Here is an 18,857-nt window from a genome sequence, read left to right on the forward strand (position 1 = left end):
GAGAGAGAGAGAGAGAGAGAACAGGCAGGCAAGGCTGAGCAAGCCACAAGGAGCAGGCTAGTAAGCAGCACTTCTCCATAGCTCTGGTTTAGTCTTCCTTCCAGGTTCTTGCCTTGACTTCCCTTCATGACAGATTATCAGCCTCAAGTGTAAGTTAAAATAAGCCCTTCCCTCCCCAAGTTGCTTTCTGTCGTGGTGTTTTATCACAGCAATAGAAACACTAGCTGATACCACAGCTCTGCTACAGCACAGGGCAAGCCACGGTCAGGTGCTTCGGCAGCCCGAAGCAGCCCCACATCCCCAAACCTGGGATTAGAATGAGAACACATCATATTCTGATTTTTTTTTAAAAAGAAACAATTCTAAAATTGTCACCAGAGGTGGTGGCTGTGGGGAGGTCAGGGGACAGCTTGCAGGACTCGGCTCTCTTATCCTGTGAGTCCTGAGGAGTAAACTCGGGTTGTCATGCTCAGTGGCGAACTCCTCTGTCAAGTCTTCCTGCCAGTCACCCATCCTCTTCTGATCTTCTCTCACAGGCTTCTAGCCCAGACTCTTGGGACGCCATCATATCACGGGCAGTCCCCCACCCTGGACGAAAGTGTCCATTGCTGTTTAAGTTCTGTCTCACAGCTGTTGGATGTTGTAACTGCCCAGTAGCTCCCAACAAGTGTTTCTTCCTGGCTGTCACCTTGACATCTAATTAGTGGGAGGTAGTCCTGCCGGAAGACCCTGGAATCACATTTTGCCAGCATAAAGCCCAATTTTATATTCCCTTATAGTCTAGACATGTGCTGTGACATAGCAACCAGGCCATGCAGTAGGATGTATTTTCCTGTTAAAAGTAAAGTAGCAGGTAGATAGATGTGCTGTACGTGACATTTATTCTTAGGCCCCATACAAGCTTATAACTAATCTTCCAAGTTCTCGTTAGTCATAAGCTTGATACCCAGCTCTGAAAATTGAATGAACACATCTCACTGACAGAGAGATGAGGCTTGAACATGAACCTCCAAAGAGGGTCAGGGGAGCTGGGGTTGTACCGTCTGGACTAAGACCTTAGTCAGAGTCAGTACATTCTCAGTTGGGCTATGGGGCAGAGGTGTAGTTTGGGGAAGGTCCCTTGTGCTTTTTTGAGCCTTAGTTCCTCGTTTGCAAAGTGGAAAGAAGATCCCTGTGAGTTTGTGAGGATTCCTGAGGAGCAAAGCTCTGGACATGCTTCACACACATGCTTCAAGTAAGCACTTAAGGAAACTCCGCTTTCTTTGAACATTTCTTTCTCTTCTAGGCCTATGTAGATACCTGATATCTTTGTTTGAATTAACATACCCCAGAATTTAGCCTCTTGAGCTGTTTCTCCGAGGCCAGAGCTTGGTTATTTTCTGCTTACAACAACCAGGAGCACGAAGGAAGCATCTTGTGCACAATAACTAGCCACCTCTTATTTACCAAGCGTTCTTTCTCTGGAGGCAGTGTCCACTGTGCTGGCTGGGCTCTTCCTTTCTGGCCCATCTCTGGCCTATTTTGTTCAGAAAATGGCCTCCCTACAAGTGGCTCTCTATCTATGAGGCTCACCTTTATCAATAACAGGTCCCTGGTTTTTCTCAAAGATTGACTTTACCATCAGGGTCTTTAGGGAGGCTTTGGACTCATTCCTGTGCTACCATTTCATGGGGATTCACTGACAGTCTTTCTTATTGATTATACTGATGCTCACCCTAGAATCCAAGCATTGTGAGGGCAGAAATACAATCCTCTTTATCTCCTTGAAATTCCCAAAGCGAGGTGATAACATCCTCAAAAAGGCGAAGCTAGTCTTTGACAGTGAAAAGGAACTCTGGCTGTGCAAGAATGCAGAGCTGAGTTCAGACCCCAGCACTGGTATAAAAAGCTGACTGTAGTCATGTATACCTGTAACCCAAGCAATGTGTGGAGCAGGGACAGGAGGATGTCTGCTGCTTACTGGCTGCCAGCCTTGCTCCAGGTTCCACGAGAGACCCTGTTTCAAGGAAATAAGACAGCAATAGAGCAGGATAGCTGACATGTCCATGTGACCCAAATATGTGCACATCGGTGTGCCCACATACCATGCACACATATTTTACACTCGTGTGCATACATACGTACTGTCTTACTAGAGTTATAATTTCTGTGATGAAAACTCATGACCAAACCCAAATATAGGGGTGACCCTAGCTTAGACTCCTAGCATTGGAGGATATGGAGCCTGAAGTGGCTGTCTACTGTAACCAGGCAAGACTTCCAATAGAGGGATATGGATACCAACTGAGCCACAAAATCTTTGACCCACAATTTGTACTGAATACAGGATGTAGAGAATTTGAGGGAAGGACCAACCAATGACTAGTCTGATGCCAACTTGAGGCCCATGCCATGAGAGGGCATCCACTCCCGACACTGTTAATAATACTCTGCTGTGCTTCCCTATCTCTAATAGACTCTAGCTTGTGTCAAGCTGACATAGAACTAGCAAGCATACATACACACAGTCACATATATGATGGTGTTTAAATATGCATTTAGTGAGTAACAGCACGGAGTGTACACATGGTATTAAAATTTAGAGAGCTCTAAGAAGACGGGAACGCCTAAAAGTTTCCTTAGGGGAGCAAGGGGAGCTGTAAGGAAATAACAAGGGTTGAAGAGCTGTATTACATCATAGAATAGTCCCAAGCACATAGTAGGCCCATAAATAACATCTTTTAATGACCACAGCATATGTCTTATGAGCCACAGATGCTCAAGTGCAGAGAACGGAAGTGACTGGCCTTGGACTACCAAGTTAATAGACAGTAGAACTGAATCTCTAACCTATTTGTCGAATCCTGTGGTTTTTTTTTCCAGCTACACATCAAATTCCCAATGCATGCTTCTTGAATTGGCTGGAATGTATTAGACAGTCCCACAAGAGGAACCAAAGGAAACATATTTTTGATGTGAAACAGCAAATGTTCTTAGGACGTCACTTCGTTCGGAAGAGTCAGCTAATCTTCTTCCCTGGAGAGCATTAATGATGTGTAAGTCATGGTTCATCATAAGCATGGGAAATGACTGCCATCTCCTTCCCAATGCAAAATCAAGGTGGGATGGTGGGCAATATAATTTCCAGTGTCTTCCTGTTTCACAGTATCAGAGGGCTGAAAGAAAAAAAACATCAACTCTGCTTACTAACAGTTTGATAACTATTCATGCACAAACAATACGAGGCCCACTGGGTCCTGTACGCCTTCTTGAGCCTTGGGTTTTTATTTGGCCTTCCCTCTCCTATTTCTTATTTCCTGTTGAGTTTTAGAGGCACCTGTCTTTGATCACTGCAACTGCTGAGAACCCAGCTTTGAACAGATGTGATGTCTTGAGATGAAGTATACCACTCTGATGTTGAAATTGTGAGCCACCTCAAGCTAGTTGCTTATGCAGGACCCAGCAGATGTTGCTATGATGTCCTTAAAATCTTGACCTATCTGAACATATTCTTGGGGGTTATGTGTCACAACCTGCAGTGTCCAGGACAGTTTGGGAACAGTGGCGGCAGACCAAGACAAGATATGATATTGGCTTGTGGTAGAACTGTGGCAGGGGAATTGGAGAGGCATGCATGGTCATTTGAGTCAATATTTTGAGTTGAAAGATTGGAAGCAGACAGGACTCATTTGATCAAGGGGCTGGAGGGAAAGCTCAGTGGGAGAAGATCTTGTGCAAACATGGCAACCCGAGTTTGTTCCTCTGAACCCTTATGAAAAGCAAAGACATTGTGATATGTTCTTGTGACACAAGCACTTAGTAGTGAGACACAGATGGGCCGCTAAAGCTCACTAGCCATCCAGTAAAGCCTCGTGGGTGAGTTCCAGGTCAGTTAGATACCTTCCCTCACAAAGCAAAGAAGATAGGCAACATCTGAGGAACAGAGGGCACCTGAGGTGACCTCTGGCCTCCATGTGCATCCACACATGTGTACACACCTATCTGTATACACATTTATACACACCTACATGCACACACACTTGTTCAACCTACCCTACCTACACACACACACTTGTACACACCTACCTGCACACACACTAGTATACACTTACCTGCACACACACTTATATACATCTACTTACACACACTTGTATACACCTACCTGCACACATACACTAGTACATATCTATCTCCATACACACCTACCTGCATTCACACTTGTACACACCTACATGTACACACCTACCCCCACACACAGTTGAACACACTTATCTACATACACACTTGTACACACCTACCTGCACACACACACACACACACACACACTTGTACACACCTACCTGCATACACACCAATAAACCTCTTCCCACATCACTGACCATCTTCCTCTTTTCTCTCTGCAGCCACCTGTTCAATCCCTCCCCATTTTATCTTCTTGATATGGGGTCTGCCACTCACTGAATTCGAAATTAGCAAACTCCCTGTCTCTGATTCTAATAGTGCTTAGGTTACAGGCTCACCTGACCACGTCTGACTTTTTACATGGATGCTGAGGATTTAAGCTTGGTCCCTATGCTTTTCCAGTAAGTGCTCCTGCCCACAGAATCATCTCCCAGGGCCCCTTCTATTACTTTTCCGTGACAACAAATGGTCACAAACTGGGTGGCGAAAAGGAGCAGAAATGTACTCTTTCATGGTTCTGGATTAGAAGGTCAAAGTCATGGTGTCAGCCAAAGCGCTCTCCCCTTGGGAGGCTCACATGGTGGTGCTCCTCGTCCTCTTTCAGCTTCTGGTGTTTCCTAGCTTCTGCAGCTGCACCACTGATCCTTGACTCTGATCACTTGGGCACCTCTTCTTTCTGGGTCCTTCCCATTCTATTTCTTATGAGGTCTTGGGTTTAAGATCTAGTAGGTGAGTTCAGAATGATCTCATCTCAAGACCCTTAACCTAATTATACCTGCAAAGGTTACTTTCCCAAATAAGGTATCGTTTGCAGAGTCTGGGCATCAGGGCATAAAGATTATGAGTTTAGGACAGTATTCAAACCTCTGTGCTCAGAGACAGAGACGCACAGGAGAGGGCGGGGCTTGTGGGAGCCATCCCACAACTCGGCTATAGATCTGCATTGAGAAGCAGAGAAAGATGGGTCTGAAGTAAAAAAAAAAAAAAATGAGAGAGAGAGAGAGAGAGAGAGAGAGAGAGAGAGAGAGAGAGAGAGAGACATTTGAGCCACAAGAGAACTGGGTTCCTATGCAGCTGTCTGACTCATCACTGCAAACCTCCCATCTCCTTTAAGAATGCGCTGATGGCAGTTACCCCGACTTTTAGAGAAGTGGGGGTGACAAGTACAGAAAGTTGTAGCAGCAACTTCTGAGGGTACCAATGGTAGAATCTACATTGTCACTGATGGAAAGGACCATCCCGGTTCCTGTACTGAGTAACTGCGGTGTGGAAAGAGTGTTGTTCAATATTCATCTCTGCGATGCTTGGTGTGGTTTTCTTCTTGCTCACCTCCAAAGTCCTCTCCCAGCTCCCTCTCCTGCTTCAGTAGGCTTTGTGGGATGGGGGCTCCTCCGGCATCTGGCTTCCTTCACACTTTCTAGTCTGAAGATGGCTCAGCCTGTAGGCTTCACTGTGTACTGGCTCAATTATATGTTAACACCTTAGAACTAGGAAAGTGCTGGCTCCTGTGCTAGCTCCGATCCAAGCATGCTGTCCTTTAGGAGTCTGACTAAGGAAAAAGCCAGTCTCCTTTCCACTACACTCTTTACTTAGGGGAGATTCAAGGGAATAGAAACCATGAATTTGGTCTGATTTTTAATACCATTGTCAGCCTTTAGTGAGATGTCTGCCACCATCTAAGAGGCTATTTGGTTTTGTGCTTGTTTACCCTTCCCCCCACCCCATCCCCCACCTCCTTGCCCGTCTATCTGGTGCTAAGAATATCATTCAGTTCAGGCTTCTGTAATCGTGCATCAGCTGCAGATGCCCCCCGAGAAGCCAGAGCCACCAAGTGCCACTGCCTGCTCCTCCTAGCAGGCCCAGAAAGCTCTCTGGGGACAGGGGATTGTCTAAGGTCTGAGGCTGAGGTGTCTTGCAACTTTGCATAACTATCTCCTTGCTGGAGGAAGAATAGGTGTTTCAATTCGATCTCTAACATTACACGGCCACTGTATTCTTCAGGAGGAGCACGCTGTGGCTCTGCCCATATTTAAAGTCCATCTCATATTTCTTATGTAACCTTTAAGACAAACTCATATGACTCGTGGGCTGTATTCATAAAGCAACTTTATTTTTGCCATTTAGTGTCTCTTTGAAGTTTCTTTGTGAGTCAATTTATTTCCCTTCCTGTGGATAAACACAGTCAGAGGCCAAGGCACCTCTGGACCCGATTAGGCGTCAAACGGTCTCCATAGTGTTTAACTGAAAGCTATGAGCGAGAAGTGGTGGCGCATGCTGGTAAGTTCAGCAATTGAGAAGCAGCTGCAGAAGGATCAGAAGTTCAAGGTTATCCTTTGTTAAACAGCCAGTGCAAGACAGGCCTGTGCCACACGAGACCCCCTCTTAAAAGAATCAAAACCGAAGAAAACAAAAAAATAGTCAGGTGCTCTAGAGGAACAGAACACTCTCTCTCTCTCTCTCTCTCTCTCTCTCTCTCTCTCTCTCTGTCTGTGTGTGTGTGTGTGTGTGTGTGTGTGTGTGTGAAGGGGATTTATTAGATCAGCTTACAGACTATGGTCCAGTTAGTCCGGTAATGGCTGTCTACTGATGCAAAGTCCAAGAATCCATTAGTTGTTCAGTCCAGAAGGCTGGATATCTCAGCCGATCTTCAGTATGAGCTGGAGTCCTGAAGAATTAGTCTCTAATGCCAGTGAAGAAATGGACTGGGGGTGGGGCAAATGCAACTGGGGAGAACAGGCCTGGAACAAGAGTGTGTGGTCAAGACGCATCCACAACTATGAAAATCTCCTCTTGGGAACAGAATCTCATCTTGAGACCAGCAGGAGTAAGGATCACTCTCTCTCCCTATTCTCAGCCTGCATGCCCTGAGCTGTAGCCTAATGAGCCCTGCCTCTTTCCTTCTTGGGAGAGTCACATAGGCTCTAGGCCAAATTGCAGGTGTAAGCACTTGGAATCCCTCTTCCTGCAAACAAGGCATTCCCAGCACCTGAGCTCCAGTCAATACTCTACACTCTCCTACCCGATCCTGCCACTCCCCAAGTTCATATAGCCCTTGTTACCCCTGAATAGAAAGAGCTGCTCTTTCATGAAATATTGTCTAGAAGAGATGTTTCACTTTCCCACCACAAAGAACACTGAACACCTTCTTGGGAAAGGGGTCTCTTCAAAGCCCTGTTCTTTTGTCTGGAAGTTCAAGGATGTCAGGTCTCAACCATGTCTGAGGAAATCTTCCCTAGCGGCTTCCTTCTGGACCCTGTACATGCCCAGTATATGCAAAAGGGTTGTGAGAGATGTTGGCTTTGTTTTCTTTGCAAAAATATTGGTCTACTTCGTCTGTCTGAAATTTGCTATTCCACGGGCCAAGCCCCCAGTGACAGCTCTAACATCAAATCGAGAGTTCATTTGCATATTCAGTTGGCACGAAGCTCATAGTAGGGAGGCATGGTCAAGTGCATATTTAAGACCAGGCACATGGGGTTGGGGATTTAGCTCAGTGGTAGAGCACTTGCCTAGCAAGCACAAGGCCCTGGGTTCGGTCCCCAGCTCCAAAGAAAAGAAAAAGAAAAAAAAAAAAGACCAGGCACATATGTATTTTAACACTTTAAACAGCCATATTAAGCAGTAGGAAATTGAAAGTTCGTTTTAACAATACATCCAACCCAGCATACCTAAAACAGTCATTTCAATAAGAAATAAATTTTTTTAAATTAGCAAAGAGGTCTTTTTCATTCTTCTTTTCCTCAAAGTCTTTATGACCCAAATTCACATTTAATTCACCTTCTAGTTAGGATCAGATACGTGTCAAGAACTCAGTGGCCACAGGAGGCCATAGATGGCCACCAGTGTCGGCTGTGCTGGGCATGCTCTTCACAGACCATAAGCTCCACAGGCAGAGCTGATGTCTGTCCTGGTGGCTCTTTATCAGTGGTTGGTATACAGTAGGGACTCACACTTGTGACCTTGAGGTGAGATGCAATAGAAAGGGTAAAGGAACTTTTAGGGGCACTCAGAAGCTGAAGCATCCAGTCCTGCACAGAGTTACTTTGCCAGTATAGTTTGCAATTCATTTCTTTCTTTCACAGGCATCCAAAGCCCTTGAAGGCAGAGGCATTTCCGTCTTACTCTTTTATACTCCTACAGTCCTCCTGATTCCTGGCACTGTGTTGTGGGACTTCATGCAGCCAACAAGTATTTATTCGGTGTTCGTCTTGGACCAGTTACTATTTTAAGTGCAGGGTTAGAAATAATGCAGTCTGTGTTGATGGAGCCCACAGGGCAAAAAGAAACTAAGGAAGGTCTGTGAAGGAAGTAAATTGGGTGACATGATAGAGTGTGACAGGGGACAGGAGCACTGGGTACTGGAGGAGGAGGGGCCAGTTCTGCAAAGAGCTCTTTCCTTATATCTCATCACAGCCCTCCAGGCCGCCTCTGCTGCAGCCTTACTGACTTCTCCCTTTGTAGACTAACTCAAACACAGCTCGGCACTTAACTTCCTGTTTCTGCTCTGTCCTGCTCTCTCCTTGGCTGTCTATCACTTTTATCTTCCCGGCGCTTCGGCTTCTGTGCTGTTTTCTCAAAGAAGCCATCCCTGATCACCCTGATCAGCAATCACCACCCCGCCCCTCGCCACCAGCTCTCTGTTGACCACATTATGCACAACACCATCTACAATCTTGTGCATACCGGGAGTAAGCTCTAGGTGAAACCCTCTTGGCAGTTGTAATCTTTTAGTGCCTAGAATAGTCCCTTGGTGACTAATATTTGATCAATAATAGCGTTCATTAGATATGTTTTTTTAACTGAACGAGTAAAGAAATATCACTAGTAAAAGTCTTTGGGAGGTGTTTTAAGGGCTAATTGAAATAAACACACGTAAATGAACTCTGGGAAGAACACCACTTTATTTTCTGTCTGAGAAAGGAAGACGGGCTAATCCATCTAAAAGTTATTCTTTCAGGATACAATGGGCATCTAGCATCCTAGAAGTTGCTTCCAATTCCTTCTGCACAGAACTGAAGGGCAATTGCAGACCCCTGGAAGAGGTATAAGTACCAAAGGATAAACATTCCTGTGAAGGGGGGGCGAGGGATCCGTATTTCATCACCGAGAGGTAGGTGTTCGCGGAGATCATGTGTGAAGTGGTTTTGAAGACCCAGGAAAGGTCTGGCTAAGAAAGGCGTTGGGAAGGATGGGAAGTTTGTGGAGCAGGAAACTATAAAGAAAATCGTTTGTTTTGGTACCGGGCGGTTGCTAGGGACGCCCGCCTTCTCCAATCAACGTTGCTCTTGTTAGAGTGTGAGCCACCCTAGCGGTTGCTGTGGCAACAGATGGTAACAAGATGGACACAGCAGTGCACGAAAAAGTGGATCACAAAAAATGCAGAGAGTGTGAGTTGAAACCCAGTTTCGGCAGGGAGCGCGGTGTGGAGTTGCCCTGGGATTCTGAGGTTACGGGATCTCTCAGTGGCCTCGGGGTGAAAGAGTGTGCTTATGGGGACTGATAAGCTGGCCCCTACTGTTCACGCCGCTAAAGTTGTGGGGTCTGGGATTTCCGTACTTGGCATTCTCGCCCGGAAACACAGGAATGGGGGTAACCTCGCTTCTAACTTCAGCTTTGGGCAAATCACTTTCAGTCTTTCCTCCCTAGGAAAATGAATGGCAGGTCCCGTGCCCCTCCAGCTGTTCCTGCTCTGTTCTCAAAATGACCCCGAAGATCAAATGTGTGGCTGATTATATAAAGGAAAAATTCCCTTATGCGAAACAAGGCGGCAACAGTTAACGCCTCTCCGCCTCTCCGTGTGTGAACGCAGCAGTTAGGGCTCAGAGAGTGCCCCAGGATTGGAGCAGGGGACTGGCGCTGTGTAGCTCTGTGCTGTCCTCAGGGCCCTGGGTTCTGTGTGTGCTTGAATTTCTTGATTCCGGACTCTGCTTGGGGTTGTTTCGTTTTCATGTCGGAACATTACAACCGCCCGAGAGTTAATTAGACGATTGTGATTTAGTTCTTATTTTTACTTAAAGCAATTGGACCCCACTTCATGTCTAATAGTCAGGAAGATTATAAAACAAAAGCTTTATTTTAAATGAACATAAATAGTGGAGACACGGCGTCTGTGGTAGAACCCAGACCTTAATTAAGATCGAATTAAAAAAAAAAATCCAAACTCATACAGGATAACCCAGTCGGCCACGGAAACACCAAAAATGCAGGACTCCTTAAGGACATTTTATAAAATGTATTAGATTTTTTCCCCCAATCATCACAAATCAGTAGAGGATGTATGGGCCACCAAGTCTGCGTTTTTGGGGACCCCAGGTTCACACCAGTTTCTTCCTGAAGAGCATCTGTTCGTGGGGTGTGGAGGGGTCACACCTTGCTTGGCTCGGAGCTGGGAGGCTCTGTTCTTACCATCATGCACTCACACACCCCTGTGATTTCTACGGTTTGCACGGCTGTGTCTGCAGTGCATTCACAGAATAGTTGGGACCATTGATCTTCCTTCCAACTATTTTTAAAGCTACCTGTTTTGTTTTCTGACTCGCCTAAGTGTCAGTACGGTGAGCTTCATCGTCTCTGTTTGTGTGGCTTGCCTTGGATACTGCCAAACACTTGGAATGTTCATTCTTTAAAACTTTTATCATCGTGATGGAAAAGAATGCGGTCACCTTATTTGTATTTCCCTGATTACTAGTCTGATCGAGTAGTCTGCACCTGTTCATTATTGACAATCTGATGTGAATCGACTGTCTTTTAAAATGCAGATGCCCTTTTTCATATTGATTTCTAGATATCCATTTCGTTCTAGCTGTCAACTTGACACAGCCTAGGATTACCTAAGAAGGGAGTCTCACAATTGGCTTGTGGGCGTGTCTGTGGGGAATCATCTTGAGCCCACTGTGGGCAGTACCGTTCCCTGGACAGGAGGTCCCAGGCTGTATAAGAAAGCTAGCTAGGCGTGAGCCTGCCAGTGACCTGGCAAGCAGTGTTCCCGTATGGGTTCTCCTTCAAGTACCCGTCTGACTTCTCTCAGTGATGGGCTGTAACCTATAAACTGAAATGAAACCCCCCTCCTGCAAGTTGCGTTTGGTATTGTCAAAGCACCAGAAAAGAAACTCGAGCATTGGGGCCACTGTGCATACTCAGGATATTAATACACTGTATGTTTCATTGAGAAATAATTAATATTTCCTCCCTATATATTGATCAGCTGTTTGACACAGACCTTCGTTTATCTGGGAAGGGAGAATCTCAGTGGAAGAATTGCCTTGTTCAGACTGGCCGGTGGGGTGGGGCACTTTCTTAATTGCTAATCGATGTGGGAGGGGCCTAATCCCCTGTGGGCAGTGCCCTACTTAATAGTCATGCAGGTTTGGGCTGTAAAGAAAGCTAGCTGAGCTATTCAGTAAGCAGCTTTCTCTGTGGTCCAGTCCCTACCCTGCATGCCTTGATGACGGACTTTAGCCTTAGTAGGTAAAGGCACTTTAGCCGAATAAACCCGTTATGCCCCCAAAGTTCCTTCCGGTTATAATATTTTATCCCAGCAACGGAAACCAAGCTAGGACACTGTTCTTGATACTTTTCCCGTGAAGTTGTATTTGACCCAAATAACAACAAATAAATGTCAACTGTTCTTTGTGGGCCCATGACACACTAGCAATTATGTTACACTGTTTTAAAACCAGGTTGACTGACCTATAGCTTGCACTCTAAAACATCTCCTGTTTGTCTGTGTAATTCCACAAGCTGACTTCAAAAAGACAATGTCCGTGTAACAACTTGACCTACCACAGTAAGTATATAGAATTATTCTAGTAGCTCGAACAGTTCCCTTGCATCCACTAGGCCCTCTTTCCCCACTCCCAGCCTGTGACAATGATCTGATTTCTGATTCTGTATCCCCCAAATAATGGGATCATAAAATACGTAAAACCTTCTGTCTGGCTTGCTTTATTTAGCCTCCGAGATTGACCTACCTTGTGTACGCTAACAGTAGAGTATTCCTTCTTATGGCCGAGTACTACTCTATTGAATTGTATGTATCACCAGATGATGGGCATTGGTTCACTCCAGGTATTTGGCTAATATGGGTAAATGAGTTTGCTACAAACAGTCATCTATGCGTCTTTGTGTTGCAGCACATTATTACTGTTTTAGTAAATAATTGGAGGGTTTCTGGGTTATAGTGTAAATATGTCAATTTTACAAGGCTTCCAGCCACGTGGCTCTTAAAGTGAGGGTACCATTTTGCATTTCCACCAGTGTGGAGTTTGAGTTTCACCTGTTCTACAGCCTTGAGGGCCAGGATGATTTGGTTACTTTGAGCTACCCCTGCAGGTATGAAATGTGTGCACACTATGCCTTAAACTTATGAGTAAGGAAATGTGTGCACACCACAGCATGTATGTGGAGGCCAGACACAAGCTTTCCTGAGTCATTTCTGTTCTTCTGCCTTGGCTGCTGGGCACTAAACCCAGGTAGTCAGGCTCCCTTAGCTCTACCTGGCTGATCCATGTCATTGACCCTCCTGTTCTAGTTTTACTTGGCATTCTTCAAGATCCATGACACTGAACAACATACGTTTACCTGTAGGTAAACCACTGATAAAGATGTTCACTGACCTCCTTTGTTCATATGACTGGCTCATACTTTATTTATTTTTTAATTGAGATGTGAGAATATGTATATATATGTATATATATATTTGGGTTAAGAAATATACATATACTTATATTTATCTATGAATTTATTTATTTATTTTATATATATGAGTACACTGTCGCTCTCTTCAGACACACCAGAAGAGGTCATCAGATCTCATTACAGATGGTTGTGAGCTACCATGTGGTTGCTGGGAATTGAACTCAGGACCTCTGGAAGAGCAGTTAGTGCTCTTAACCACTGAGCCATCTCTCCAGTCCACAGACTGTATATTTATATAGACTTCATATATTTATAATTTTACAGTGACTTTTGGAATCAGGTAGCTTGAGTTCTTTTTCAAAATTGGCCTGGCTTCTCTGGCTCCTTTACCTTCTCACACCTCTGATGTTTGTTAAAAGTTCCGATGGGTCTTTGATTGGCTAAGAGGTCATCAACCAGCCAGCTGAACTCCTGTTTTACCTAGATAGAAGCCACTGCAACCCCAAGCTTTAAAATATCTACCAGAAGAGCAGCCAGTTCTCTTAGCTCTCTCTCCTGTCCTGGACTGAGCCTTCTCTCCTGCCCTGGACTGACTTTTATATCTAATATCTTCCACCCAGCTCTTTGTTCTTTCTTGTGTCCTTCTGCCCAGAGCTAGACCACACGCAGCACACCCTTAGGACGGTTCCAAGTATGCTAATCATATTATCCTTTGGGCTTCAGTTTTCCTGTGGGACAACTAGATTGGTCCTCCTTGGAATTCCTGGGGCGTATTGGATTTCCCCCTGCTTCTGTCCCCTTTCTCATTTTATTTGTCTTGTGCACTTGTCACAATTCCTTTAGCAGTATCCCGTACTTGGGGTGATGTCCTGTGCTGATTTGGGAAGCAAGATATATGCCAAGGAGCTATCATAAAATAAATTTCTTCATGACTGATTGACAGAGGTTTGTGTGTTTTCTTCTTTTCAAACACCACCTCGGCCTCAGCCTCTCCCCTTTCCTTTCCAGAATGTCAATGGCGTGTGTGCAAGGCCCTTTCAGCATCACCTACACATCTTGTAAGCCCCATTCTTTTATTCTTATCATTAAAATTTCTCTTTAGTTTTGAGAATTTCACTCATGTATACAATGAATTATGAAATGTACAATAGAAAAGACCATATCTATCCGTGCTCCTGCTCCAGCTTTCCCCAACTCCTCCCACAGCTTATTTCTTTATTTACTTATTTATTTTGATAACCCACTAGGTAGTGCTGCCCATAAGTGCAGGGGTGTGGGGCCTCTCTGCTTCAACAACTAATTTCTAGCCTGAGATTCGATACGGAATTTCCAGCAATTTCTGGAATGGCCCCAGATCTACGTTGAACCACATGTTTGTGCAAAGGGCCTTTCTTAGCATCAGCAACTATGAAACGAGACAATGGCTCAGCCTTGTCGACTGCCGAGGTTCTCTCCTGCCTGGCAAACACCAGCCATGCCTTCTCTCTCTGGAAATGAAAAAGCAAGCCCGTCTCACTGCCACACAACCTTGCTTTCACCTTTTATAAATGGTAAAGCCAGATGTATGCCAAGGAGTTTCTTCATGACCGATTAGCAGTGTTCTGTGTTTACCTTATGTAGCGCCGTGCGTATGGTTGTGTGGGAATTTCCCAGGTGCAAAGGGTTTGCGAGGGAAAATGTTTAAGAATCCCTGCTCTGCACCAGACTCTGTACAGAGCTCTGCATCTTTAAAAACAGGGGTGCTCAGGCTGGGTGTGGGGTACATGCCTGTGAGCTCACACTTGGGAGGGTTAGGCAGGAACAAGAGCTCCCGGGGAGAGTGGGCTACCAAATAAAGAAGAGACCCTGATGATGCGTGAGTATCCTTGGAGGCCAGAACTGGAGTTCCAGTGGTTGTAAGTCGCCTGACGTGGGTGCTAGGAACCGAACTCCAGTCCTTTGAAAGAGCGACTCGTATCTTAACTGCCGATGGCTCTCTGGGACGCGGGATGGCTCTTGGGGCCATGGGATGGCTTTGTTTGTTTGGCTTACATTTGTTCAAAGTGCCACTGCTGATAAATACATACCAAATGCATTCTTTAAAAAATATATTTATTAATGTATGAACACCCCGTTTGCACGTATGCCCATGTACCAGAAGAGGGCAATAGAACCCATTATAGATGGTCCTGAGCCACGGTGTGTGGCACAATGGATAGCACATTGGACTTCTAGACAAACGCATTCTTAACTGTGATTAGAATTTCTTCTTGTTTGGGTTTTGATTATGGTTTGTTTAGGTTTAATCTGCCAGATTCCCTTTCTGTGCTGAGTTTCGCTGGCTCTTCTCAGGGTGTGGTAGCTCTCTCCACACACTGCTCGCGTTGGCAGCCAGCTACTTCACTTCCTCGGGGAAAGTATTCCTTGGTGACTGAGACAAGGCAGGCATCCGGAGGGATCTGCCTCTGTCTGTGTTTGGCACCTGGAGAAGTGACCTGCCCTGTCTCCCTTTCAACAAAACAAAACAAAACAACAAAATAAAACGTACCTGGGTACCTTTGGAGCTCACAGGTGGTATGGTTTGGAATGGTCATGGCGTAGAGAGTCAGCTGGTGACTCTGGTGCCCCAGGCACTTTTTTTTTCAACCTCTCTTCTCTCATCAGCGCCACTGAGACGTCGTTTGTGTTCAACTGTGGCCGGTTAAGCAGAACAAGTTCACGTTTGTCCTAATCCACCTTTGAGGCTAGCTCTCCTGTCACTCGGCACGCTTTGGATGGGACTCAGCCTTAAAACCTTCCCTGAACCCTGCAAGGCGACCTCAAACAGAGCCCAGTGTCCCCATCGTCTAACAGATGATCCCACAGCAGTATCTGCAAGGTCTCCTTACCCACAGTGCAACAGTTCCATGATGGCCTGTTTAACACCCTGCGGTCTCTTTTAGCTCTTTGACACTTCAGGGAGGGTTAAAAAGGTCTTGCTTTGTTTCTATTTGAGACAAGTAGTCCTGACTGCCTTAGAACTAACTCTGTACCAAGACTGGCCTTTAACTGTTAATCTTTCTTGTCCACACCTCCTGGCTTCCTTCAATAAGCCAGGTCGTCATGCAAAATAATGTTTTATTTTACAGTTTTTTATCTTGTGTGTATGCGAGTGCCTTCCCGTATGTATGTCAGTGTACCATATGCATGCTTGAGGCGTGTGGAGGTCAGGGGAGGGGTGTTGGATGATCTGGAACTGGAATTCCAGATGGTTGGGAGATGCAAGTGCTGGGAACTGTACCCAGGTCCTCAGGAAGAGCATCTAGTGCTCTCGATTAACCAGTGAGCTATCTGTCTAACCTCCGCTGATTCATTGACGTTTTAAAGGACGTATATGCCATTTTCATGTGCACGTGCATTATGTTTGGCATTACTCTGTTCTTTTAGCACCATTGCTTACATGCTTTGTGAAAAATTCTACAGAAATACAGACATGAAAGCCTTCTCTTCCTCTCTGGTTCTCAAGCCCATTCCCCAGGAGTAACAGGTTGTATTTACTTATGCGTCATATTGTTTTATCGAGAACATCCGAGTAAGTTTGTTTTTTGAGACTGGGTCCTTCTGTGGCGTAGCCCTAGCTGACCTGGAACTCAGTATGGAGAACAGAAAAACCTGCACTCACAGCGGATCACGTGCCTCTGCCTCCCGAGTGCTGGGATTAAAGGCACGTATTACTATATCTAGCTCCAAGTTGAGCTCACATTTGGACACATTGACCATTTTCACGTGTGAGGAAACTGGAAACCTGAAGGTTTTCCAAACACCAGCTGGAGAATAGACACGAGGACATGGATTTTTCTGCTCATGTAAAATGGGTGTACTTTCTCCTCTGCACTTAGTGGCAGGAACTTTAAAAGCTTGGTCGAAAAGCTCTTCAAATGGTGGTGCTTGGAAGGCACACAGTGTGGCCAGTCTTACTGTTGGTTGTTTGGTGATGCCGTTATCTCTGGCTGTGTGAGAACCGTCCATACACGCATCAGCAGGAAGAGGTAAGGTCACTGGACAGTCTGTTAGCATCGTGGGCACCTGGCATAGTTTTGAGACTGTCCCTCCAATCATTCAATATATGGAAATTCTTCTCAAGCTTAAATGCAGCCCACATGGCTGGTTAGCTTTCGAAGGCTGCTTTAATTGGTCCACATTTGGGATTGCTTAGGGACTCTTGACCCCAGGTATGTGGATTCTAGCTTGACATGCATCATTAAGGGGGTTAGTGTCCCTAGCCTCCTCCATCGGATTTCCACTGGGACTTGGACCACAAAGGTTAAAGGTCATTCGTTTGAACGCAGTGGACCGTAATCCACCCCATCAGCCATGCCACCATCATCAAAAGCGAAGGAATGATAGCCCTTTCCTGGGAGCAAACCCTTCCTCTGCTTCCTCGTTAGCAGTGCAGAAGCACTCAGCACCCGGCTCTTCATAGGATGGGGTTTGAAATGAGGCAGGAGGAATTGTAGGATCGCGGCTGGGAGGATTCAGGTTGCGCAGAGAAGAAGATGTTAGGAATTGATCTGGTTTAATTTGAAAAACCAAACTGTGCAGCCTTTTCATTTCTTTGAGGATTTAAGTTCTTTAGTCCTTTGATTTTTTTTTTTTTTTTAAGAAAGGCCCATATTTATCCCTGGAGGTAGCGGGGAAGGGAAGTGGACTTTAAAGTGCTCTGCTCCTGATTAAAAAGCTTGCGGGGAAGTCTGTGATATCGTTAGCATGGTGGTCTTCAGTTGAAATCCATTACCAAAGGGTCCAGTAGGCTGTGTGCGAGGCAAAAAGAAACCTGTGTGAAATGGCTGAAGGAATCTCTCACAGTGTCACCAGCAGACCATAAACTCTGACATTTTTTTCTTCAAAAATGGTTTTAATAAGAATCAAAAATGTCCCAGGTAGAAAATAGGATGGCGATCTGACTCTGTCAGCATCTTGTGTGTATCTGTTTAATCTGATATCCTGGTGATGATGTGGTGATGATGATGGTGGTGTTGATGATGATGATGGTGATGTGATGATGGTGGTGGTGATGTGATGATGATGGTGGTGGTGGTGATGATGATAGTGATGGTGATGATGATGATGATTCTTCCTCCTTTTCATCCTCCTCTTTAACCTCTGCTCATTATCATTATTGTTTATAAATAAACCACCCAACTTTTCAGCAGTGGCACGGAAAAATCTCTAATTAAAATAAATTTCAAGGTTAAGCTATTTTCATACCTGAAAACAATTTCCAGCATCCATAGCTTCTAAAATAATGACAGCAAGACAAACATGACAGCCAATACCAGGAAAGCAGAAATCGGCACTTGTGAACGCCAAAGACAAGTCCCACCACGCTCTGGAATGTGCCTGGTAGTTAATTATAGGTGACACTTGTCTTGGGAAGCTGCCAGGATTTGGTGGGAAGTGGAAAGAAAGGGCTCTCGCCTGTCTCATCTCTCCTATAATCCCCCCTATACTCTCAGGGAATTCAGCTTTAATAAAAAGGAATAACCAGAGGATGTAATCGAAGAACGCTAATTAATAATTTGAGCTCTTCCTGAATGAGGTTCTGCAATAAATCGTAGGCTGTCAGTTGCTAAACCATGAAATATTGCTGAGAGAGAAGGGGCACGACGCTCTTCCACAATGTGGCTCGTTGTGTTGAAACCGTTGGTGGCAGGGAACTTGGTGTTGGCTAATCACTTGTGTTTTTACATCGCATTTGTAATCACAATTAAACAGATGGTTCTGAGAAAGCCAGTGTGTCCTTGATAATTAAAACCTCGGCAAGCTGCTTCTTCCTCCCCCTAACATACAATTACACTGAATAGAATCCCATCGCCTAGGGCTTCTTCAGAAGAAAGGGTCTTCATTGGCACAAGATTAGTGCCCTACTCCAAGCCCTGGCATCCTGACCTCTTACAAAGCCCAGAGCTTTGCAGCTGTCAGAGAGGGCTTTCAAGCAAACGTGGGTCACCCCTCCTCTGCTTTCCCTCCAGATCTTATCCCTGCTACACATGGATTCATAGACTATATCTTAAAATGGGATCTTTGGAAGTCTCACGACC

At 45.3% G+C, this 18,857-nt stretch overlaps 1 protein-coding gene across 2 annotated transcripts in view; it reads left to right on the forward strand.

Annotated features, from left to right (window-relative positions):
• The first annotated feature begins 9,468 nt into the window (after positions 1 to 9,468).
• The window catches only part of Hydin (Hydin, axonemal central pair apparatus protein), a 345,749-nt gene continuing 336,360 nt past the window's right edge, over positions 9,469 to 18,857 (forward strand). Inside the window, exon 1 of one of the 2 annotated variants that reach the window (XM_087594210.1) lies at positions 9,469 to 9,548. In XM_087594210.1, coding sequence (XP_087450336.1) covers positions 9,500 to 9,548 — 49 coding nt within the window. In that variant the 5' untranslated portion in view covers positions 9,469 to 9,499. 2 annotated transcript variants of the gene reach the window in all.

Source organism: Rattus norvegicus, chromosome 19 (assembly GCF_021556685.1).
Source record: "Rattus norvegicus strain SHRSP/BbbUtx chromosome 19, alternate assembly SHRSP_T2T, whole genome shotgun sequence".
NCBI classification, from domain to species: Eukaryota; Metazoa; Chordata; class Mammalia; order Rodentia; family Muridae; genus Rattus; species Rattus norvegicus.